Genomic DNA, 26,797 nt, shown 5'->3' with positions numbered 1-26,797 from the left:
GTATTGTTTTGAGTTACATTTTATGACTAAAATCAGCAAAGACCCATCGAAACAACATCTGATTCAAAAATTTAATAACACTTTTAGATATTTTGATGATATATTGGCTCTCAATAATGACGACTTCAGTATGTACACTAAAGAGATTTATCCTGCCGAACTAACTTTAAATAAAGCTAATACTAACAATGAACACTGCCCTTTCCTGGATCTTGATATATTTATCTTTAGGTTGCACTTTGTAAATACAGCTGTTTCTCAAACCACGCCTCTTTTGGGGAGATTTAGAATATTCATAGAAAATTAATTTTGTTTACATACTGGTTCCCAGTTATGCTCTCTGTGTTCCATCTCATAGAGACATAACTTGGGAATGTTACCAGTAAATATACATGTGCATATTGTTTACATTGAAATCTCTGGTAACCCTTCATTCGAGGTAGGGGTAGTTAAGAAAATTAGTGTTAGTTTAAACTCTGAAAAGTTCAGGGCATATAAACGTTGAAAATATGCCGCACAGCCCTATATTTTGACCTTTGAAAAAAATTGTAGTGCATATGAACTTTCAATTCTAGGATAAGATTTTGTTCAAAACTTCATAGTAAAAGTGGTACAGTTTTAGCCGTAAAAGGAGTTCCTATGGGAAAATGCATTGTCAATATTTACAGAAATGCAACCTATATAGGGTGAAAAAAGAAAACATCCAGAATTTAACCAAATTTGCTTTATCTCACAGATTTTAAAGAAATTAACTCAAATATGAAGTTTTATAAATATTTCATGAAGATTGATAGAATCCTGGGCCTTAGATATGATGACTCAGCATAAATTCACAGTTTACAGTATGCATAGTTTGCTTAAAGTCCTGAATACAAAATTAATTCATAATATTTGCATGTTTGTAAATTAAATTGTTAAGAAGTGCTTATATTTACTCTTCGCAGTCATTGAAACTCATCGATCCTTCCTAAATATTATTTATGGGATGTTTGTGTCCTGTCATTAACCCAAAAGTAAGCCGTAACACCTAAATCTGCTTTTTTGTCACCACGGCATAAAAAATACAAGCTAGAAATACAAAAATATCTCAACAAAACTTACAATAGTGTGTTCTATCCTGAATATGTACTAAATATTCCAAATTGCTAGAAACAGCAGAATAATTTAGGAAATTTGAGGCCCCAGGGGCAAAAAACAGAGAAAATTGCCTACCCCCTGGGTCATAAAACAGATAATTTAACTTGTAAATGCTATGATTTTATGATTTTGAAGTTCTTGATATAGAAAACAATAACTATGCTTGGAAGTTATGCAAAAATTAGATGTTAGCAGTCATCTCTATAACATTTTAAGTGAATTTATATCTCAGACTGGTATCTGCATACATACAACTATTGCAAATATGGCTTTGTTTGAACACTTCTAGTATATTTATTAGGTAAATTGTGTCAGATATATGGTTACAGATGATACTGTTGTGACAAGAATTATAAATTGACCATTTGAGGTAGAAAATGTGAACTTTAATTGACAAATAGGCATACGATACTGTTGTCAAGTCATTAAGGATTGCATATTTTGGTATTAACATTGATTCACTCATAGGGTCTTTGAATCGGAAATAACCACATTTATTCAAAACCAGTTGTTGGCATGAAACGGGTTATGTTCTTCTCATATATTTTATGATGGTATGATACTAAACACCTAACGGGAGGGATTGTACTTGATTTTCATATGATGAAGTGATAATCTTTTAATCAGTTTAATTGAGGTCTGGAGCTGGCATGTCAGTAACTGCTAGTAGTCCTTTGTTCATTTATGTATCATTGTCATTTTGCTTAGTTTCTTTTGTTACCTATTCTGACATCGGACTCGGACTTCTTTTAAACTGAGTTTTACTGTGCGTATCGCTATGTGTTTCTTTATTCTACATTGGCTAGAGGTATAGGGGGAGGGTTGAGATCTCACAGAACATGTTTAACCCCGCCGCATTTTTGCGCCTGTCCCAAGTCAGGACCCTCTGGACTTTGTTAGTCTTGTATGTTTTTTTAATTTTAGTTCATTTATATGTTTTGGAGTTTAGTGTGACGTCCATTTTCATTGAACTAGTACACAATTTAATTTAGGGGCCAGCTGAGGACCACCTCCGGGTGCGGGATTTTCTCGCTGCGTTGAAGACCCATTGGTGGTCGCTGCTCTTTGGTCGGTTGTTGTCTCTTTGACATATTCCGCATTTCCATTCTCAATTTTATTTTATTTAATCGTTTATTGTAAAAGGTAACCACTAAAATAAGAAAAGCGTCATCCGTGTAGTGTTTCACCACTAAAGTTTGGTGCTTTATGTTAATGTGATCCCCTTTCTTCAGATCGAAGACAAACGTCTGGGACTGAGAACTACTGCGTATATCCATTAGAAAAGACAGCATCATTCTTGTGCCATTCATAAAAAATTATCACGAAATGCCATAATCATAGAAAACAAGACATACAGACCATTTCTAGGAGCTGTGAAAACTCCAGTGGTAGGGTTGTAATGGTTTCCATTATTTGTTTCTACATCATCAAACTTTATCACATTGTTGGACAGTATTTGATTGCGTTTCACAAAAGCTAGAAAGACAATCCTCTTTTTCGGTTCTAAAACAATTACACAGGCTTATTAACTTGGACTTTCATCCATAAATATACACGGTAACTAAAATTTTAACTTTTTACTTGGAATTAACGATTTCTAGACTTTTTAATCCCCTAGATATAATTAAATGCGATCATTTTATTGTTGTCTTTTCGTATTCATTATTAAAAAAAAATTTATATTTATGCAACAAACATACAAACTAGATATAGATACAATGATTAAATTTTGTACGCCAGACACGCGTTTTGTCTCCTCAATATTGTATGTGTCTGCATAGTCTTTAACCTTTGAGTTTGTCTCAGATTAAACTCATTAAACCTTTTTCTCATCACAACCGATTTGATCTTCACTGTTAATTTTTGGAAGTACACCTTTTTAATATCTTTTAGGAAGAAATATGACAAAAGTTTAAAATCTGTATTAAGAAGTGAAACGAGACGATAGTTTTCTAAAACAAAGGATAACTCTTAATGAATATCAAAGTTAATATACTGGTGAGTTGTGAATATGGTAAACGTTGTCTATCGTAGCCGGTATTTAGGATATTCACAACTAATAATTTTAGTATATCCCAAAATTGTCTATACATTTTTAATACAAGACCATCAAACCCAGGAGATTTATTTAATTTGTTTTAGATGCCGTTAATACATTCCTCTACCTTAGATTCCATCACATAGTAAATCCTTTTCGTCCACTTTATTTTCCATCTTTCTGTCATTGTTATACTTTTTTAGGTAAATATTTTGTTTTAAATTCATACATTCTAAAAGTTTTCATTGACATCGCCTATTGAGTAAATTATCATTCTCGCAAATAAATTTTGTCATACACTTTAATTAGATTTTTTTAATCACGGATGTGAAAAAGTTAAATTGAAAAGCAGCATTTGAAGAAATTTCACCAATTCAATAATTTGCAAATTTCTTTAACTACAAGACAGCGATGGCTTTCTGTTTCATTACAAATCTACATCTGTGAAATAGGACGTCACTGTGTAGAGACGGAAATTAATAAATATAAGAAGAGGTAGTGTACTCCGTGTAGTTTTTCACTACTTGAAGTTCGGTGCTTTATGTAAATACGATCCCCTTTCTTCAGTTCAAAGATAAATGTCTGGGACTGAAAACTACTGTATGCTTTGTCTGTATATCCGTAAGAAAAAATAGAATCATTCTTTCGCCATTCATACTGAATTGTTGTACTACCATATGCCATAATCATGGAAGACAAGACATAGAGGCCATTTCCAGGTGCAGTGAAAACTCCAGTGGTAGGGTTGTAATGGTTTCCAATATTTATTTCTACATCATCAAACTTTATCACATTGTTGGACAGTGTTGGATGATTCTTCACGAAAGCTAGGAAACCAGGCCTCTCTTTTTGTCATGAAACAAAAACATTGGCCTATTAACTAGGAATAACATTTATATATTCAGGTCAAATTAATTTTTAATATTATTCGGCTTTACATTAACAATTAGACCAACAAGAACACACATTAGTAAAAATCCAAACAAACAAGCAACTTTACAATATATTTTATGAAATATGTTTCAATAGAGTATACATTAAATTATTAATACAGTGCAAGTCTATCACTTATACGTGAGGACAATAACAGTTGTAAGTTTCTTGGAAAATATTTCTGAAAGTAGAAACTAATTTGTATATAACTCATAACATTAAGAACATGAGATATATAGAATTCGTTATTAAGATTATCTGACCGCTTTTCTATGTACAACTTCTTTGTAATTTGATCTGCTTGACAAATGTGCAAGCCATTTTGATCATTCTCTGTATTCCCCGATTTCTAGCGTTTCATTGTTAAACAAGGCAAATATATATGTTGTCATTGATTAGCAGTAGATGCAACAGTAGTTTTCTCACATATCCACCGAAAAGATACAAATCAAACTTTAGAGAAAATACTGAGGTTACAATAGGACTGGGTGTGTCGACAGGACAAGGTCTTCTGCAATGCATGCACCACCCGCCATGTGATCATAGAAACATGAGATTTGTACAAAAAGTTCCAAGTTTTCGTTTTCTTTAATTGTATAGGAATTAAAGATGAATAAATCATACCTGGTTTTATGTCACTTTGTCTGTTTACTCTTATGAACATCTGAAGTAGATCTTCTGTGATACAAGTTGTCTTTCCTATAATACACAGTATGAATTAAGTTAACCAGAGGTTCTAAAGAGCCTATGTCCCTCACCTTGTTCTATGTGCATATTCAACAAAGGACAATTTCCAACATTGTAGACAAGAATAGAATTCATGAAAAAAATCTGTTTTGTTGATCTTATATTGCTGATCATTTAGCCTGTATAGTTTCTCTCTATCTTCTTTAGTTTTTGCTCAAAACACAAAAGAGGATAAAAAATCTTCAAATAAGGGCAATCACTCCTATAAAGAGTCACAGTCTACTTAACTATATCAGCAAAATTTGACTTGTTAGTAGATCTTGCCTTGCTGATCATTTTTGTGATTTAAAGTGTATCTTTATCTATTATAATTTTCTATCATATATGACAAAACGCAAAAAAAAAGGGTGAAAATCGTCTTTAAAGGGCAATAACTCCAATTAGGAGTCGGGTGACCATTTCCTCCATATTGTCTTCATTGTAGATTTTGTTTTGCTGATCATTTTTGCCTAGCTAAGTTTCTATTTGTCTATTATAGTTTTAAGATATAAGGCAAAAACGCCAAAAAATCGTCAAAATCATCATCAAAGGGCAATAACTCTAATAAGGAGTCAATTGACGATTTCGAGCATGTTGACCTATTTTTAGAACTTGTCTTGCTGATCATCTTAAAGTTTCTCTGTATCTATTATAGTTTTCAAGATAGTAGGCAAAATTGAAAAAAAAAAAAATGGTTTGCCATTTAAGGGCAATAAATCCTATAAGAAGTAATCTGACAGTTTAGACATGTATGGACAATTGGTAGAGCTCAAAATCCTGAACATATTTTCTCTTGTCAGATTTTCTCTCTTTATAATGGTTTTCAAAATAAAAGACAAAACTTGCATTTTACCTCCTATGTTCTATTTTAAGCCATGTTGGCCATCTTGGTTGGCAGGCGAGGTCATCAGACATATTATTTAAATAGATACCCCAATGATGATTGTTGCCAAGTGTGATTAAATTTGTTAAAGTAGTTTCAGAGGAGAAGAATTTTTTAAAAGATTACAAAAATTTACGAAAAATTGTGAAAAATTGACTATAAAAACTCCTTAAGAGGTCAATTGACAATTTTGGTAATGTTTGACTTATTTGTAGATCTTACTTTACTGAACATTATTGCTGTTTACAGTTTATCTCTATCTATAATAATATTCAAAATAATAACCAAAACTGCAAAATTTCCTTACAAGTACTTATTCAGGAGCAGCAACCCAACAACAGGTTGTCTGATACGTCTTAAAATTTTAGAGCAGATAGATCTAAACCTGATGAAAATTTTTAGCCCGTCGTATTTGCTCTAACTACTTTAGTTTTAGAGATATAAGCCAAAAACTGCATTTTACCCCTATGTTCTATGTTTAGCCATGTCGGCCATGTTGATTGGCAGGCGGGGTCATCGGAAACATGTTTTTAACTAGATATGATATAAAACTCAATTTGCTGCATATGGTTTTAACTGTTACTGGGGATTCGTTCTGTGAAATATTAGTTGGTTAAAATTGGTTTGTAGGCGGGGTCATCGGACACATTTTTTTAACTAGATACCCTAATGATGATTGTGGTCAAGTTTGGTTGAATTTGTCTATGTAGTTTCAGAGTAGAAGATTTTTGTAAAAGTTGACTGACAACGACGGACGACGACGATGACGACGACGACGACGATGACGACGGACGACGGACGCCAAGTGATGAGAAAAGATCACTTGGCCCATAGGGCCAAGTGAGATAAAGAGTGAGTTAACTGCTCACAGTTACTGATTGTTAATTGACTAATTACAGTTAATAGTTGCAATATGATGATAAAACTCAATTTGCTGCATATGGTTTTAACTGTTACTTGGGATTTCGTTCTGTGAAATATGAAAAATAAGACTCGGCGGATGCACCCAAATTTAAAAAAAAGCCAACAAATGATGTTTTTAGGTTCGCACACAGTACCCATCGAAGTGTCTTATCTATTTGTTTATTTATACAATATGTTTAAAACCAAAGCGCATAGATAAGCTATGTATATATTCAACTGAAACTCTCAAAAATGTCATTCACAACAAATTTCCACGATGACTTTATCCATAATAACTTTATAACAGACTGTATGAAAGAACCACCCACCCTAAAAAGATAAATCCAACAAACTCTACAAACAAACAAACAAATCAACAAACAGGCAAACAAACACACAAACAAATGAAGAATATAAGATAAACAATAAATGAAATATCGTCTCAAAGGGTAATGGTTGATGTCGAAAGACAGTTCAAAATTTTTAACTTAAATTAAGAAATCATGTTTTCTTCAAATTCCAGGAACTCATTGGATACTCACAATTAATTTGATCTGTTGAATGACATGCTCGCCAAAAAAAAGTTAACTGCAAAGTATAATGGTACTTACAATTGAAAACGAATAGAAACACTTTTAAGAGCTTAGTCATGAATGTTCATAATATATTTGCCATTGGACTAGACAAATTATATTATTTGCCCTATCAACTTCTTGTAAACTATTACATTTGGTTTATTAAATGCAATCTGTGGTTTACCTTAGGGTCTACGAATTGTCACATCTACCAAATTGTTCATGAAAACTAACAACTTATTACACCTACCATGACCAGCATTACAGTCTCCTGAAACACTAACACTCATAGTCAGAAAGGCAAGGATAAACTGTATTCTCATCTTTATAGTGTATACTATTGTTGGATAGCAGGAATGATGTTGACTGTTTTTCGTTGGTTTTATGCCAGTGTTATACAATTAATGAACACATTGCATGTCATTTAGTCAAAACAAAATGAAACCTGATATTTTAACAACCACGTAGCAGCATGAATAAAAATTGTCCTAATTCTAGGAAATGATTTCTAAATACATTTAATTTCAATCCACCATTTTCTACATTAGAAAATGCCTGTACCAAGTCAGAAATATAACATTTGTTATCTATTCATTTGATGTGTTTTTGCTTTTGATTTTGCCATTTGATTAGGGACTTTCCGTTTCTAATTTGCCTCGGAGTTCGATTTATTTGTTATTTTACTTTTTTCTTTTAATATATTTAAAAATTTATCTAGCTTGCTTGGTCGAAAAGATAAAATAAGAATTTCTTCTAATCGTTATACGTCCCACATCTTCAGAATGTTTTTATTTTATAAATAAACTCTTCAAAAATCAACGGAGCCAATTTTATTTCTAACCCCCCCCCCCCCCCCCCCCCCCCCCCTTTATACGGACCCATCATCAGGTTATTTTTTATTTGTCTGGTTTCCCATCCCAATTTCATTTAAAGCTTCTGTTTTCCATTTCTTTTTAATTATTTTCAGAAATAAGACAAACACTTCAAAAGAATGTAAATAAAGGCAAGATAAAGATATAAGTATTTTTGCATAATATTTTACTTTAAGGGCATACGATACAGTAGCAGGGGCAGATAATAACGTTTTCAAAACTTTTCGTTTTGTTTTCGCGACGTTGTTAATCAGAACGTTGTAATTTCGCGATGTTTCTAATGAGAACGATTACAATTCGCGACGTCGCTTTAGATGTAGTCACATTTGCGGAAAATCCACTGACGTCATAATCCCGATTGCGCGAATTTGAAAAAAGTATCTGCAATGAAAATTGGCCAAATCACGAGAATTGTTATATTTATTCATTAATAAGGAAGTCAACAATATTAACTTCGAATAGGAAAAAAATCAGATCCGCATTCTTAACTTTGTATGTCTGTTATTTCATATAGGAAATGAATAACAGATATGAACAACATAAGACGTCGATGAGAGAGAAACCCAACTACACAAAAAAAAAAAACAACAAAAAAACAATAAGTAATTTATATAGTTACTTCAGCATTCGGCTCACAAAAAAACGTAATAAATAATGACAGCGCATCATACTGTTCCTGACTTTGAAAAGGTACAATAAAGAGTTTAACGACAGTTTTAGAATTTAACCCGTGGAATATATATGTGTATGAAGAAGAACTGTCAGTTAAAATGACAAAGTTATAAGCCCCGTATTATAGCCCAAAAACAAAAAACGCACCCGTTGATGTGCTAAGCATATCCTCTATGTACATATTGAGAGAGAAAAATCGGCACACAGGAATTAGGTATTTGACAGACCAGAGTTGAAACTCATTGATGTTAAGTTACTGAACAATACGAAGCCTTTTTGTAAAGAAGTTTCCCAGATAAGAAACAAAATATTTGTTGGACCGAACAAACAATGTGGTTGCACTCACTCCTAGATTGAAGGTATAATACAGACAAGTAATTCAATGATTATATGTACCGTAGCAAAAAAAATACCCTGAATACAAGCTTAGGTAACTTATCTATTGATACAGAATCATTAAATTTCATGCTCTAATATCGACTGCTGTATGGAATGTTATACTACACTGTAATGGACTAAGCTGACCCGATTTAATGTGGATATGATTTTGTGTTCATGTAATGCCTATAGAGTAGGTCGTTAGTTTTCTTGTTTGAATTATTTCACATTTTCATGTCGGGGCTTTTTAAAGCTGACTATACGGTGTGGCTTTTTTTTTTTTTTTTTTTTTGTGTTGAAGGCCGTAGGGTTACCTTTAATAGCGTTTATCTTCGTCATTTGAACTGTGGTTGATAGTTGTCTCTTTTGCAAACATACCAAATGTCCTTATTTTTTTATCACCCCCCCTTACTTTATAATTGTTGCACATTTTGTCATGTCGGGGCCTTTTGAATAATTAAAACTATGTTCAGGCTGTGTTGTCTACATGAATTGTATGACTAATGTCGGACATGCAGAGATGCAAATTAATTTTTTTATTATATATATATCTGTTTTGTTTCCGAACATTTCTTTTCTAAAAGTAATTTACTAGAATACTTTTTCTATCCAAGTTTCGTAACAATTCATAAAGGTTTGGCAAATATGATGCTATTTACGAAAAGCCAGCATTATTAATTTTCATGATTAATATCATTGGTTTAAAAAAAAAAAAAACACTTTGGCTCTACCACTGAAATTGACAACTTAGTAGTGAACGGCGGGAAAGATTACACGACGTTGTTGAGAATAAAACTTATTCCAACGTAGTTTGGCGCCTTATTGGCAAACGTCCCGTTTGCCAATAAAAATTAAGGTTTATTGCTTTTATTGAAAAAACAAGCACATGGACCCCCAGTTTTTTCTTTTGCAATCAATCAAGTTCTGTTTCAAGAACGCTCCGCCAAAATTTTAAGAAAAAATCAATGATAGAATTTTTTCTGCACTTCTCTGTAGACGCAAAAATATTTTCATCTTCTTTATTTCACTTGTATTAAAAGAACTTAGGATATAACTATTTATTTCAACCGTTAACTTGTTACAGCATGCTGATGCCATGGATCAAGGGAACATTTTACAAAAAACCCGGTTAAATTATGACTGTTTGTTCAAAAGTATTTGTACTTTCCTTAAAGTCCTGATTTAAAACAATTCTGGGTTTTTCCTTCAAATATGCAAATTTCGAACCAAATTACCTCAAAAACTAAGTCATGAAGATATATTTTTCTTTGCATATTTCAAAAGTACACATCGAAATTGACCTTCTTCGAAAATTTTAAGAAGAAATCAACGAGGGATCTCTACTGTATCGTATGCCCTTAAATGGAAAGATTTCTTTAATAGCTTTAATAGCTGTTTCTCCCAACTTGATCCCGACGATTTTATCTTAACACAATTTCAATTTCCCTTTCCATAAACCCTCTGTTTAGTTAACCAAACATTTATATTTCGTTCATTGTAATTACCACATCGTTTTTATCGTTGCAAAACAGTTTTATGTAGTAGGCTACTTGTGAAATCTTGATATTATGACTTGTCTTCTCTAGTTTTAACAGTGATACCTGTTAAAATTTTCTTATTTCTTAATCTCTGAACCACAATTTCAACGAACAAAACAGACAATTGAGCTGACAAAAGACATTCTTGTCTAATTCTATGGGAATTTTTGAAAGTTTCTGATACCTACTCATTGATGATAATACATGTTTGTATTTCTGTGTACAAAGTTTTTACACAGTTAATAAATGATTAGTAAAACCCCAAAAATGCCTCAAAGTTCCAAACATAAAATCCCATTCCAATGAATCAAATGCTTTGGTAAAATCTACAAACACTTTTGGCCCTTAATATTGTATGTGTCTGCATAGTCTTTAACCTTTGAGTTTGTCTCAGATTTAACTCAAAAATATTTATGCAGCATACACTGGTTTGACTTTCATTGATAATTTGTGGATGTGCCCTTTTTACTCTTTGCGCAACAACATATGTCAAAATTCTGTATAAAGAAGTAATCAAAGGATATCCCTATATGAATATCAAATTAGTATTACTGGTGCGTTGTGAATATCTACAACTAAAATATATAATAATTTAAGAGAATCTCAAAATTGTCTATAAAATTTTACCGTTAGGCCATCAAGCCTGCGATATTTATTTAATTTCGTTTTAGATACCGTTTATGCATTTCTCTACAGTAATTTTCCATCACATAGTTTATCCTTTTGGTCCTCTTTATTTTTTTATCTTTCTGTCATTGTTATATTTTTCGGTTAAGTTTTTACATTCTACATGAAAAATCTTTTGTTTATATAGAAGCTTCTCATTTACAAGAAGTAAAAGTTCTTGTGCGTGGTTTGTCTGAATTTCATTTTTGATGCACTCTGATTCATCTAATTGCAAATTCTATGTCATCTTATGTCTTAATACAATTATAAAAAAGTATAAAGATCCAATAAATAATTACAGAATTTTTTATTATACAAATAGTATCATATTGACAACCTTTTTGGTAGTTTTGGTCCTCAATGTTTTTCAACTTCGTGCTACTTGGCCTTTTTTTATACTTTTTTTCATTAGAGCGTCGCTTATTCATGAGTCCTTTTTAGACAAAAAGCCTGGCGTATGGAATTTTAATCCTGGTTTCTATGATGATGAATTTATTTATTGATATTTGAAATTAGAATAAATTCGAGCAAAAAACAGGAATTCTTCCGATTAAAGAATCTTAATAATGACCTCTTTCAAATTTTTCTTTTTATCCTATCCACTAATTGTTCTTGGAAATGTTCACGCGTCAAAGAACACATATAATTTGGATGAAAAAAAGTCTGCTGTATATGATTTCTTACTTGATGATGATTTTGTTCTTTATGCTAATTTTTACTTCCATTTGATTTTGATTAGGTTCTTTTCTTCAACACTTACATGCTTCTTGGAACATTTCCTGTTAACTTTTTACAAAACTTAAATTTTGTTCAAAATACTAGAGATTTTCTACCTCAGGAATATATTGTCATGAATAGCTATACTTTAGACACCTAGTATATCTGGATGTGCAGAGAGTACAATTTCTAAACGTACAGAAGACAATTTCCTTCCTCCTCTAATTATATTTTTTGACAAACATCAATTGACAATCACCTGACCATCAGGAGTGACGTATTCGGTATCATCATTTGTTTTAAATGATCTTAAACTTCAGTGGTATGTTTTGGTCGTTAAAATATCTAAGGAAACGGCCTAAAGTTCATCACCACCCCCTCAAATGACTTTTCTTTGACAAGGTTTACCTCGCCATATGCAAATTCTTGTTAAGGCTACGAGTATATCGCTTCAAAGGTACATTTTTTTCTTTTAAAGGCACATAATACTAGTTTTGCAAAATGTGTAGCAGTTGTAATATTGTGTAAATAATCAGCTACTTCACCAATGTGTTGTCAAAATTTAACAACGAAAACACCTTCACAGTTACCATCAAATCGCATAAATGGCTGGAAAAAATTAAATTAACAAAAATACCCGAGGAAAATTTAAATAAGAAACAAAACAAACAGACTTAATAGGTAAAAATATCAAAAATAGGGTACAGCAGTTAACATTGCGTTTTAATCTTAATCACTATAAAACAAACAAAAATGTCAATAATGAAAAACAAAATACCATATAGACAAAGCACATCAGCAAAAATGAAAGACAGGAATACAAGAAATGAAATGACCACAGCACATTGGCGGGATGCATAAGCCACGCCAAACGGATATCAATAAAAAAATGGACTCAATAGTAAAGGTTAATAATTTACAAAGACAAATAAAAGAACAATATAACAGTTAATTAAGATGATAAACAACGTCAGTACCTATATTCTTTACGTCAAGACTATCATGTATTATTTGTGAAGTTTATCAACAAGGTATTGGTATCTTCCGATGAACTTTTTTTTTAGAAAAAGGACGATACGTTCTTTAACATAACCCTTGTTCATCAACTTTCTGCTCAGACACTGGTGATGTTTTATAAAGTCTTTGTAGCAGTATACTTTATTTTATCCATCCTCATCACGAAGTAGGTAGCTAAAATTTTTTTTTCTTGACCAAAAAATAACTTGGCACGGTACATTTTTTCTCATGGGTAGGCAGGTAGGTAAAATATTTTATTTTATTTTATAGATAAGAAATCTGCATGATATCAGTTTTGTCTGTACTGCTTTTGTTTATGTATGCTTTGTTTGTTTTTTCTTTAAAAATATCTTGAGATCCTTTTATATGCATCATCTGCAATTAACCTTAAAGTATGCACATATACCTGCACCGCTTAAATGCACACTGTAGCAAATGCACCGTTTGTTCCTTAACCAATCACTGTATAACGTTAGTTAGTTTATAACATATCTGCATGTTGGGAGTCACAGTGCAATATATAGCACAATGGATCAATAACCAGTCTCTCTTAGCGCATAGAAACTGGGGGTTCTATTTACTTATGCTGCAGACCAAACAGATGGCTTGAAGAATCATTCTGCTCTTGATTGAAGTAAAAGAAAAGAGAAAGGCATTGCAAGATTCACTAATTTCAAAATCTTATATATATTTTTGATTTGTCTTATTTTACTGTCAATCCATTGAGAGTGGGTTAATTCTAGAGTGTTTAAAGCGTATGGGTATCAGCTAATACCTGGAACGTAGTACCGGGAACCAGGATAAATGGTATAGCAAGGGGGTTTTCCAAAGCAACGATGTTAATCATCAAAATTAATAAAGCTGGTAACTCGTAAAATAGCATAAGATATTTGCCTTTATGAAATGTTACTGTTTTTCGTTGGTTTTATGCCAGTGTTATACAATTAATGAACACATTGCATGTCATTTAGTCAAAACAAAATGAAACCTGATAGTTTAACAACCACGTAGCAGCATGAATAAAAATTGTCCTAATTCTAGGAAATGATTTCTAAATACATTTAATTTCAATCCACCATTTTCTACATTAGAAAATGCCTGTACCAAGTCAGGAATATAACATTTGTTATCTATTCATTTGATGTGTTTTAGCTTTTGATTTTGCCATTTGATTAGGGACTTTCCGTTTCGAATTTGCCTCTGAGTTCGATTTTTTTGTTATTTTACTTTTTTCTTTTAATATGTTTAAAAATTTATCTAGCTTGCTTGGTCGAAAAGATGAAATGAGAATTTCTTCTAATCGTTATACGTCCCACATCTTCAGAATGTTTTTATTTTATAAATAAACTCTTCAAAAATCAACGGAGCCCATTTTATTTCTAACCCCCGCCCCCCTTTTATACGGACCCATCATCAGGTTATTTTTTATTTGTCTGGTTTCCCATCCCAATTTCATTTAAAGCTTCTGTTTTCCATTTCTTTTTAATAATTTTCAGAAATAAGACAAACACTTCAAAAGAATGTAAATAAAGGCAAGATTAAAGTATTTTTGCATAATATTTTTCTTTAAATGGAAAGATTTCTTTAATAGCTTTAATAGCTGTTTCTCCCAACTTGATCCTGACGATTTTATCTTAACACGATTTCAATTTCCCTTTCCATAAACCCTCTGTTTAGTTAACCAAACATCTATATTTCTTTCATTGCAATTACCACATCGTTTTTATCATTGCAAAACAGTTTTATGTAGTGGGCTACTTGTGAAATTTTGATATTATGACTTGTCTTCTCTAGTTTTAACAGTGATAATTGTTAAAATTTTCTTATTTCTTAATCTCTGAACCACAATTTCAACGAACAAAACAGACAATTGAGCTGACAAAAGACATTCTTGTCTAATTCTATGGGAATTTTTGAAAGTTTCTGATACCTACTCATTAATGATAATACATGTTTGTATTTCTGTGTACAAAATTTTAACACAGTTAATAAATGATTAGTAAAACCCCAAAAATGCTTCAAAGTTCCAAACATAAAATCCCATTCCAATGAACCAAATGCTTTGGTAAAATCTACAAATACTTTTGGCCCCTCAATATTGTATGTGTCTGCATAGTCTTTAACCTCTGAGTTTGTCTCAGATTTCACTCAATAAATATTTATGCAGCATACACTGGTTTGACTTTCATTGATAATTTGTGGATGTGCCCTTTTTATTCTTTGCGCAACAACATATGTCAAAATTTTGAAATCTGTATAAAGAAGCAATCAAAGGATATCCCTATATGAATATCAAAATTAGTATACTGGTGCGTTGTGAATATCTACAACTAAAATATATAATAATTTAAGAAAATCTCAAAATTGTCTATAAAATTCTACCGTTAGGCCATCAAGCCTGCGATATTTATTTAATTTCGTTTTAGATACCGTTTATGCATTTCTCTACAGTAATTTTCCATCACATAGTTTATCCTTTTGGTCCTCTTTATTTTTGTATCTTTCTGTCATTGTTATATTTTTCGGTTAACTTTTTACATGAAAAATCTTTTGTTTATATAGAAGCTTCCCATTTACAAGAAGTAAAAGTTCTTGTGGTTTGTCTGAATTTCATTTTTGATGCACTCTGAATCATCTAATTGCAAATTCTATGTCATCTTATGTCTTAATACAATTATAAAAAAGTATAAAGATCCAATAAATAATTACAGAATTTTTTATTATACAAATAGTATCATATTGACAACCTTTTTGGTAGTTTTGATCCTCAATGTTTTTCAACTTCGTGCTACTTGGCCTTTTTTTATACTTTTTTTCATTAGAGCGTCGCTTATTCATGAGTCCTTTTTAGACAAAAAGCCTGGCGTATGGAATTTTAATCCTGGTTTCTATGATGATGAATTTATTTATTGATATTTGAAATTAGAATAAATTCGAGCAAAAAACAGGAATTCTTCCGATTAAAGAATCTTAATATAATGACTTCTTTCAAATTTTTCTTTTTATCCTATCCACTAATTGTTCTTGGAAATGTTCACGCGTCAAAGAACACGTGTAATTTGGATGAAAAAAAGTCTGTTGTATATGCTTTCTTTCTTGATGATGCTTTTGTTCTTTATGCTAATTTTTACTTCCATTTGATTTTGAATTCAGGTTCTTTTCTTCAACACTTACATGCTTCTTGGAACATTTCCTGTTAACTTTTTACCAAATTTAAATTTTGTTCAAAATACTAGAGATTTTCTACCTCAGGAATATACTGTCATGAATAGCTATACTTTAGACACCTAGTATATCTGGATGTGCAGAGAGTACAATTTCTAAACGTACAGAAGACAATTTCCTTCCTCCTCTAATTATATTTTTTGACAAACATCAATTGACAATCACCTGACCATCAGGAGTGACGTATTCGGTATCATCATTTGTTTTAAATGATCTTAAACTTCAGTGGTATGTTTTGGTCGTTAAAATATCTAAGGAAACGGCCTAAAGTTCATCACCACCCCCTCAAATGACTTTTCTTTGACAAGGTTTACCTCGCCATATGCAAATTCTTGTTAAGGCTACGAGTATATCGCTTCAAAGGTACATTTTTTTCTTTTAAAGGCACATAATACTAGTTTTGCAAAATGTGTAGCAGTTGTAATATTGTGTAAATAATCAGCTACTTCACCAATGTGTTGTCAAAATTTAACAACGAAAACACCTTCACAGTTACCATCAAATCGCATAAATGGCTGGAAAAAATTAAATTAACAAAAATACCCGAGGAAAATTTAAATAAGAAACAAAACAAACAGACTTAATAGGTAAAAATATCAAAAATAGGGTACAGCAGTTAACATTGCGTTTTAATCTTAATCACTATAAAACAAACAAAAATGTCAATAATGAAAAACAAAATACCATATAGACAAAGCACATCAGCAAAAATGAAAGACAGGAATACAAGAAATGACCACAGCACATTGGCGGGATGCATAAGCCACGCCAAAAGGATATCAATAAAAAAATGGACTCAATAGTAAAGGTTAATAATTTGCAAAGACAAATAAAAGAACAATATAACAGTTAATTAAGATGATAAACAACGTCAGTACCTATATTCTTTACGTCAAGACCATCATGTATTATTTGTGAAGTTTATCAACAAGGTATTGGTATCTTCCGATGAACTTTTTTTTTAGAAAAAGGACGATACGTTCTTTGACATCACCCTTGTTCATCAACTTTCTGCTCAGACACTGGTGACGTTTTATAAAGTCTTTGTAGCAGTATACTTTATTTTATCCATCCTCATCACGAGGTAGGTAGGTAAAATTTTTTTTTTCTTGACCAAAAAATAACTTGGCACGGTACATTTTTTCTCATGGGTAGGCAGGTAGGTAAAATATTTTATTTTATTTTATAGATAAGAAATCTGCATGATATCAGTTTTGTCTGTACTGCTTTTGTTTATGTATGCTTTGTTCGTTTTTTCTTAAAAATATCTTGATATCCTTTTCTATGCATCATCTGCAATTAACCTTAAAGTATGCACATATACCTGCACGGCTTAAATGCACACTGTAGCAAATGCACCGTATGTTCCTTAACCAATCACTGTATAACGTTAGTTAGTTTATAACATATCTGCATGTTGGGAGTCACAGTGCAATATATAGCACAATGGATCAATAACCAGTCTCTCTTAGCGCATAGAAACTGGGGGTTCTATTTACTTATGCTGCAGACCAAACAGATGGCTTGAAGAATCATTCTGCTCTTGATTGAAGTAAAAGAAAAGAGAAAGGCATTGCAAGATTCACTAATTTCAAAATCATATATATATTTTAGATTTGTCTTATTTTACTGTCAATCCATTGAGAGTGGGTTAATTCTAGAGTGTTTAAAGCGTATGGGTATCAGCTAATACCTGGAACGTAGTACCGGGAACCAGGATAAATGGTATAGCAAGGGTTTTTTCCAAAGCAACGATATTAATCATCAAAATTAATAAAGCTGGTAACTCGTAAAATAGCATAAGATATTTGCCTTTATGAAATGTTACGAAACTTGGACAGAATCTTCTTCATAATCAAGAAATAGCATCTTAAAAAGTATTCAAGTATTACTAAATTACTTTGAGAAATGTTCGGAAACAAAAAAGATTAGTCTGATAAAAGAATTAATTTGCATCTCTGTCCGACATTAGTCCTATAATGCATGTAGACAACACAGCTTGGACATAGTTTTGATTATTCAAAAGGCCCCGACATGACAAAATGTGAAACAATCATAAAGTAAGTGGGATAATATGAAAAGAAGGACATTTGGTATGATTGCCCGAATGAGACAACTATCCACCATAGTTCAAATGACGAAGATAAAAGCAATAAAAAGTCACCGTACGGCTTTCAACAATAAAAAAAACACCACACCGTATATAGTCAGCTATAAAAGGCCTCGACATGAAAAATGTATTTCAAATCCAGTGTGGATCCAGGATAGTAAAAGCCGGATCTAGCAAACCAACATTTATAGTAATACAATGAAAGACTATGCATTTTCAATATATGGAGCTTCTTAAAAGGGGCGTGACTCCTCCTCACTACTTTGAACATGTTTAAAACGTGAATATTTGGATTTGTTTCGTGCAAATTCATGTCATAATTGTCTCAATAGTCCATTACGGCGTAGTATAACATTTCATAGGAAGTACATCAGTCGATACATAGGGCATGAAATTGCATGATTATATCAATAGATAAGTTACATAAGCTTGTTCTCGTGGTATTCTTTATTACGGTTCATATGATTATTGACTTCCTTGCCTGTATTATACCGCCACTCTAAGAGTGGGGCAATATTGCAACCACCTTGTATCCGTACAATGACAATTCTCCATACAATTTATACCTTGCCAAATGGTGAACATACTATATATTGATCAAAACAGTACGTTGATATCTAATTTACTTATTGGGCTTTTTGTGTAGTTGGGTTTCTGTCTCATTGGCGTATTATTATCTACATTTATGCATTTACTATATGAAATAAAAAAAACACATACAAGATTTCTTTTACATTTCTAGATGATACTATTTACATGACAGGGCCCGTCTCCAAAAACAGACGAGACAAGGGTCTGCCCCCCCCCCCCCCCCCCCCGGCCGAAAATTGTAATATTAGGGGGTTCGAAATATGTCTTGTAACCTCCATTTTTGTATCATATTTATCGTTTTTGTTTCATATTTACTGTATGAAGAAATGCATTAGGCAACCAGAGCCGGCTGATAGATACTTGCCTCGAATTTTGTTCCATCAAAACATGTATCCATTTACAGTAGGGTACATGTTTAAAAGAAGAAAAAGCGGAACAAGTGTGTGTGGTTAACGCTGCAATAAAATTAACACACATTTAAATAACATTTATATAAAGACCAAAGAATGGAAGCTAGTCATTGTCTGTGAACGCTAGTTCGACCTTTCTTGTTCCATAGATCCCATCGTTGAGAACAGCTGCTGCGTTTACTTGTCCGACATTGTCCGTACGACGGACGTGAATCATTGCAAAACCTCATAATCTGTCCTCGGTCATTGTTGATCTACACCATGTCTTTAAACGCCGAAGGGCAGAACAAGATTTCTCACATGAGCAAGAACCGACCTGCAATGTCAATAGTAGCTTCAAAATGGTATGTATATTTGGATACAGGTCCCGATTGTCATATTTAAGTGAGTCTGTAAGAGTCTTAACAGATTCTAAATTCGATCTGGTACATTTAGCCACCCATCTGTCGATTTCTTGTCCCAGATCATTTGGATATGGCAAATCATTCATGTATTCTGTTTTCATATCTTGAATAATTTCCGGATTTATCTTGTTTACTAGAGCTGATACGAGGTAATTGCCATAGAAACTGGCCTTCAGTTCTTCTGGAAATCGCAAATTCAAATGTGAAATTATGTGGTCAATGAAAGGAAGAAAGTAGTTTACGCGGTAATGATCTTCAATACTTTCGACTGGTGCGTTTGCTCTGTGTCTTTGTCTTTGTGCGCTTCTGGGCTTTGTTTGAACAACGTGATTTTCATTGCTGATGGACACGCTTCTCTCATACAGATCATGAAACTTGGCACCCGAATCCTATCTTATTCCCTGAAATAGCAACAAAAGGTCTCTAGCCTCATGATGAGCTTTCACCAAGTCACAAGTCTTAGACTGGATAAGGATTGACAATGGTCTGATGAATCCCAGTGTGTACTGCAGTAAAATTACAACAACGATAAAATCAAATTTGAGTAATACAGCATGATATGATGAAGCATCGGCTGCAGCCTGACCTTTGGATTTTGACTGCACCGTTTCTAGAACATTCAAAAGAGACTTATAATGAGCCAAAAGCCAAGAGAGAGTATCAACTCTAGACGTCCACCTAGTTTCAGATAGTTTCGGCATCACTGTTTGCGAAAACAACACAAAATGTTTTTGAAAACGTTATTATCTGCCCCTGTTAATGTATCGTATGCCCTTAATCAGGCATTGCGCAAACCACCATTCCTTAAAGTCAAAGATTGACTCATAGATTCAGATGAGTAATTTACGTTGGCTTGCCAACAACAAGAACTGGATATTTTATTAAATGGTTAGAAGTTTCTGCTTCACTTGTGGTACCGGTCTTGTCACTTTCTAAATTACTAGAACACGCCCACGACATCGCGGATCCGTGACCTACAGTACGCCTTATTTATAGTCTGGATTTTAATTCATATGCACTAGTAGATGTAAATAGTATTCAATTACGGTTTTTGCATTTCTGTATATTTTTAGGACAATAATATTTTGTATTTTAGTTCTTATTGTTTTATTTATAAATAAGTAGTATAGTAGTATAGAAGTATTAAAATTAAGAAAGGTCTTTTAATACCCGTGTGACAAAGGTGCTCCGACAACGGAGGAATTTACTAGGGAAAAAAGTAGTATTACCTTTTCCCAGCATTAAGTTGGCCTTTTGTGTACCCAAGGCAGGTGAAGGAAGTCAACTTAGGAGCGACGTGATTGGATGTAAGGGTACAATATATTTTTTTATTTATCTATGAATAACTGCAGTGCGTATATTTACAATATACATTTTGAAACCCATTGAAATATTTTCTAGAGAATTATTCGGCTTCAAAAATTTCATAAATTTGGTGTAAAATGACGGTGGGCATGGATAACATAAACAAGCTCCGTTGGAAGTTGGTCATGATACTATTTGACTTCAGTTTTGTCCACGTTTTTATTATAAAAAGTGGTAAATTTATAAAACGGCAAGTTTTTTTTAGAAAAGCTATTACTTGTATTACCAATAATTAACAAGTTCCGTGTCGAATCCGATAGCGATACCAATAGTATATGTCTTCTTCTCCTCTTAGTAGGGAAAACGGTAGTATTTATTCTGCCATTGGCGACAATACTAACATTTTATAGCTTATTATGTTGAAAAATGTTTTTTATGATCTGTAGCCTTCATTCATTCAGAATATTCCTCTCATATAAATTGTATTGTGGTATAAAAAAGTGGAACATTGGAAAGGCCTATAAAGTATTTGAAGGGTTACAATTTTCTTTATGCGCGAAGTGATTTTCAACCCCTGGAAAGAGCGTAATTTCTAAATCACTTGCGTTGTTGCCTATACTAATTTCGATAAACTTTTTTATGAATAAATTTTTCAGGAGACATGTCATTTATTTACTCTCTGTTTGTTTGTTTGTGTTTGATAAAAGTGTTATCAATATCTTTCATTAATGTTCCCGATAAACCAACTCACAAACGTTTCAGATCCCACTGAATCTTTATTATACAGGAACAAATTGTCCCTATATTCTACTTGAGCAGGTTTCTGTAGTGTATAAGGGTACATAATTCCCGCGAAACAAAATGTTAAAAGAGTAAATCGGTTTAAAGTCGGTTCTAAAGAAGTCGGCAAATTGGCATGTTATGAAGTAATGGGAATACATGTGAGACTCTTTGATCGTTACTTTCTGTCTTTATACATGTATATATAGCAGATTTAACATTGTTGTGCTGATATTTAGAGTAATTATGAATATAATATGTGTTTTCAGCCGTGTATCACCTTCACTGGTAATCCAGTCGATGGATCTGTCGTAGAGTTGTCACTTGTTTAGACGTACTTATCAAAATAGTTATTTCTGTGACTGTACCGTACGATCCTTTACGATAGATATTTAGCTAATCTGCATCAATTCCATCTTCATGCCTAATATATCATGTACTGTGTTACAACTCTAGATTCCCAGCATTAAGTTGGCCTTTTGTGTACCCAAGGCAGGTGAAGGAAGTCAACTTAGGAGCGACGTGATTGGATGTAAGGGTACAATATATTTTTTTATTTATCTATGAATAACTGCAGTGCGTATATTTACAATATACATTTTGAAACCCATTGAAATATTTTCTAGAGAATTATTCGGCTTCAAAAATTTCATAAATTTGGTGTAAAATGACGGTGGGCATGGATAACATAAACAAGCTCCGTTGGAAGTTGGTCACGAGGAAAGGTAACACTACGCAACCGAAAGCTGAATTATTAGTTCAGTCTAGGTGGCCGAATGGTCTAGAGCGCTGGACACAGTGCAGGCGGTGTTGTCTCGATATCCCAATAGCATGAGTTCGAATCCCGGCGAGGGAAGAACAAAAATTTGCGGAAAGCAAATTTGCAAATTTAGCACTGATTGTGCTGATATTTAGAGTAATTATATATATATATATATATATTATATATTATGTGGTTAGCCCTTTGCAACCACGTGTTATCCAATGGGGAATGTCATAAAGTTGTCACATGTTTAGACGTGTATTATATATATATTGGTCTTCTTATTAGTTTTTATTTTAGCTTTGAATCAATCTGATTTGTCAACCCCTTTTCAACTGGTTTTTACAATTTATTCTTACATAATAGAAAAGAAAAGATATCAGGTATCCATCCATGACACAAAATCAGTTCATGCACAGCAAAAACACAAAATGCAAAGGAACAGCGCGTTTATTGACGTATGTTGCGCTTTGACACCACTATCCCAGGTTAGGGTGGGTTGGGCGCCCGCAAACATGGTTAATCCCGCCAAGTTCGATGTGTATCTGTACCAAAATCATGAGCCTTGATTTTCGTTTATAATTGTTTTGTACATAAATCAATGACACGCCGTTGGTTATGTCGTTTGAATATTTTAAATTTGTCATGTCAAATCCTTTTATAGCTTGCAATGCGGTATGAGTTTTTCTCAATGTTTAATGCCGTAGGGTGACGTATATTTGCTAGCATCTACGTCATTTTATCTCTACCACATCTTCTTATTTTTATGTTATAAATATCTGACTGATTAATTTTCTGGACCATGGCAAAATATATTTACTAAAACTATGGTTTTGAACATTCGCAAGCACTATTCACATGCATCGATCAAAGTTCAACTATATACCATTTGTTGTCAGAACATTATAATACAAACATGTACATGAAGCTGTGATTATTTTTTCTCAGATGTTAGCAAACCGAGTTCGTTCCTGTTCATTGCCTTAATGTCTCCTAAATTCGTGTATTTTAATTTTGATATTTAAGTGATTTTGTGTTGATTGCATATTTTTGAAAGTCTTTGTAAAATTTTCCATAATTATCTATTTTTTGAAAATTTAGAGCTTGGAATATTGTAAAGACATGTACATGATGTATCCATTTCAAGAAAAAACCAGATTGTTATTATTATTTTCCCCTTTGGAAGTCGACCTAAGAAGTTGACCGTTTTGTCATCAAAACTTCACTGTACCGTGCTGGACTTTGGCGTGATAAGGAAATAGACGCATGTCTACATCAACCCACCCCTTCTTCTATACTATCCTATAGACCTGGGATAAAAGAACCGCATTAACATTAAATGAAAATAAGTCATTTGAAGATACTCGTTTTCAGAATTTTTTTTATGCCTTTGTATTTTATCAGTTGATATAGATACTTATTTTTAATTTGTGTTAACTACAGACAGAAGCATACGCTATTCTTCCTACATTTAGATGTTTTTATTAACATATCATTTGTAAAATGCTCATTACAATCACGACAGTGTGTTACTTCATATAACGTACCTTAGTTATATCACTACATGTGCATTTTATATACCTTAAAACAAAATCGCTGTTTGGGCTATTTATCAATAAGTGGGTAGTATTATTGTCCTATATAACGATACACATGAGTGATAACTGTAACTTTATTGATGATTTGTAACTCAAGAACTAATCTAAAATACACTAACAAATTAGTTATGAATACGAAAGTTAAAATAATATGTATATCTGATGCAAACACAATTAAATAATAAAGACAGAACAAAATGTTCTAACAAAACTCAATTAATTTGAATCACTTTTGCGTTTGACCTTGCGTCATTAAAATATTGATTCAACACTTCACTATCAACTTGAATGAACACTTCAATGTCATTTTCATGACCTATTATCATGATTTTTTTCCGGTCCCACTTACGGATACAATTACATATAATAGATACACCCCAACATTAACCAATCAGACGTTAAGAAAGTATTTACTTCAAACGGAATAAGCTAACATTTACAAATGAGAAACCCTTAACAGATTTATCCCATTGTAACGTGCACCGTCGGACTAATTAGACCGAGTCTCATGTGACTCGGTAATTAATTATGTTGAAAACAAAAGACCCTGGAATGGTGTCATTTTTAATCAACACCATTGTCCTATATTAGTTATATATAAAGTTGAATTCTTTGATTTGTCGTATTTGCATCATGACGGCTAACAAATTGGACTTCGTTATTTTAGTATTATAGATTTCGCGGGCAGTACATCGACTGAGCATGCGCGAAAGCGTATAAGACACGGATCGATAACGGTCTTCGAATTTGGATATTTTCTCAAAAATTGGCGTTTTCTGTGGAAAAAAGATTGTTTCAAAAACAAATTTAGGAAGTACAAAACACTACATTTATACGTCATATCACAAATATTTCCGACTTTGTATGGTTTCAGAGGAGTTGCGGCTCAATGAAATATGTCTCTTCCTTTAGTAGTATAGATTTTGAGAGAAAAGATATGCATATCGAAACGTGAAGTCGAAGGATAATGCTAGCTTTTTTTCATTCTCTCTAAGAAAGCACATGTAAGCAAATGAATAATGGAACAAGTCGGCAAGATTAAAGAACATCAGTTAGTTCCATAGGAATGTCGAATGTTTGTTAAAAAAACGTCATCCAATAGAAACGAATATGTCAAAAAAAACCAAACATTTTGAAGATGTCATTTTTAGATAATTGTTTGTAAGAGTTTTTTTTTCTATTAAAGCATGATTTATTATCCACAAAACAAGATATTTGACTATACTTTAGAGCCTTTTTGGAATGGTCAGCTTTGTTTGTATTAAGTTTTATATTATTGCAAGAGGAAAGATGCTTATATAATAAGTAGTCTACTCCATATCTGAATCACACCGCCTTAAAAGTAGATATATTCGCAGCAACTCTAAAGCCCGGCTTTGAATGCTGATAACATTAATGTAGGAGTCTTTGTTGCAGGTAATGTTTGTGTCACTCTTGAGTAGCTACTTTTCAAAGATTTTGGGTAAAACATAATATGGTGCAGGAATCTGTTTCACAAATTCCATATAAGTCCGTTAGATATCCCAAGAAAAGAAGAGAATCGGTATATATGATATATTGATAGAACCATCGATCTTCAGCAGAATCTCTGGACACCCTAGTAAATAATAATTACAGTCGAGCATATCAGCATGAACTTACAACCTCAGTATGACTCTCAAGTGATTACTATAGATGAACTACTTGGATCACTCGGCCACCCAGGCACTAAAGTTTAAAAAAAAATTGTGAAGCGTTACACCAATGTTCGAGGTAAGGGGAAGGGTTTTCAAAAATGTCGGACAAAAAGCAAAATAATCGGACAAAAAGCAAAACCGGACAAAAAGCAAATCCCGGACCAAAAGCACCGTATCACTCGACACAAAAGAGTGTGAAACAATTTTAACGAAATAAATACGAAGTCTTAATTTGTTACAAAAAAATAGATGGAAAACAAATATGACAGACAGTAACCACGGCATTCACTAAATTACAGGCTCCTGATTTGGGACAAAAACATAAATAAGTCATCATGTTTAAGCATTTTTGTGTGCGCTCAAACATCTCCTTACCTAGAGTAGTGGTGTAGCAGCATACGAACGTACAAACTGCAAAAATCAACAGTGCTGCAAACAAATAAACTCACTGTATCAAAGTGTTTTTAGCATACCTAAACCATTTCACATTTCTCTTTTCCATTGTCCAATTACACTTTGCCATCCAAACAAACATGTGCATCACTTTCCAAACCTAGGTAAACTGCATAAAAATGGATTATGTCCTCAATTTCGTACCATCATATCTTATCAATTCTGAAATACTTTCTTACTGTTCTGTCTTTCCGTGACACACAGTCATTTAACGTTTGCTTTTAAACCAATTTCCTTTATATATAAACTTATAAAAAATTCGTCAAGGTGTATATCAGTTACTTCATATACAGAAATCACAAAGACGCAACTCGAATCATTTTTAAAAGTCATTTCTTCATTTATGGTGATCATTGTCATTTTGCTTAGTTTCTTCTCTTGTTTCCAATTCTAACATCGGACTCAGACTTGTTTTAAACTGAGCTTA

The 26,797-nt window shown here is 32.6% G+C and overlaps 1 protein-coding gene across 2 annotated transcripts in view; it reads right to left on the bottom strand.

The window, feature by feature from the left end:
- Positions 1 to 3,044: 3,044 nt before the first annotated feature.
- The window catches only part of LOC127715586 (complement C1q-like protein 4), a 62,731-nt gene continuing 38,978 nt past the window's right edge, over positions 3,045 to 26,797 (bottom strand). Inside the window, exons 1-3 of one of the 2 annotated variants that reach the window (XM_052221677.1) lie at positions 7,446 to 7,543; positions 4,733 to 4,807; positions 3,045 to 4,020 (exon numbers count right to left, since the gene is read on the bottom strand). In XM_052221677.1, coding sequence (XP_052077637.1) covers positions 3,632 to 4,020; positions 4,733 to 4,807; positions 7,446 to 7,518 — 537 coding nt within the window. In that variant the 5' untranslated portion in view covers positions 7,519 to 7,543 and the 3' untranslated portion in view covers positions 3,045 to 3,631. Of the gene's footprint in view, positions 4,021 to 4,732; positions 4,808 to 7,445; positions 7,544 to 26,797 lie in introns of those variants that run through there. The other variant, XM_052221678.1, reaches the window with a different exon arrangement.

The sequence above is a fragment of the Mytilus californianus genome, unplaced genomic scaffold, assembly GCF_021869535.1.
Source record: "Mytilus californianus isolate M0D057914Y unplaced genomic scaffold, xbMytCali1.0.p SCAF_9, whole genome shotgun sequence".
NCBI classification, from domain to species: Eukaryota; Metazoa; Mollusca; class Bivalvia; order Mytilida; family Mytilidae; genus Mytilus; species Mytilus californianus.
Note: the sequence above shows the minus strand (reverse complement) of the source record. Positions and strands in the feature narration are given on the sequence as shown.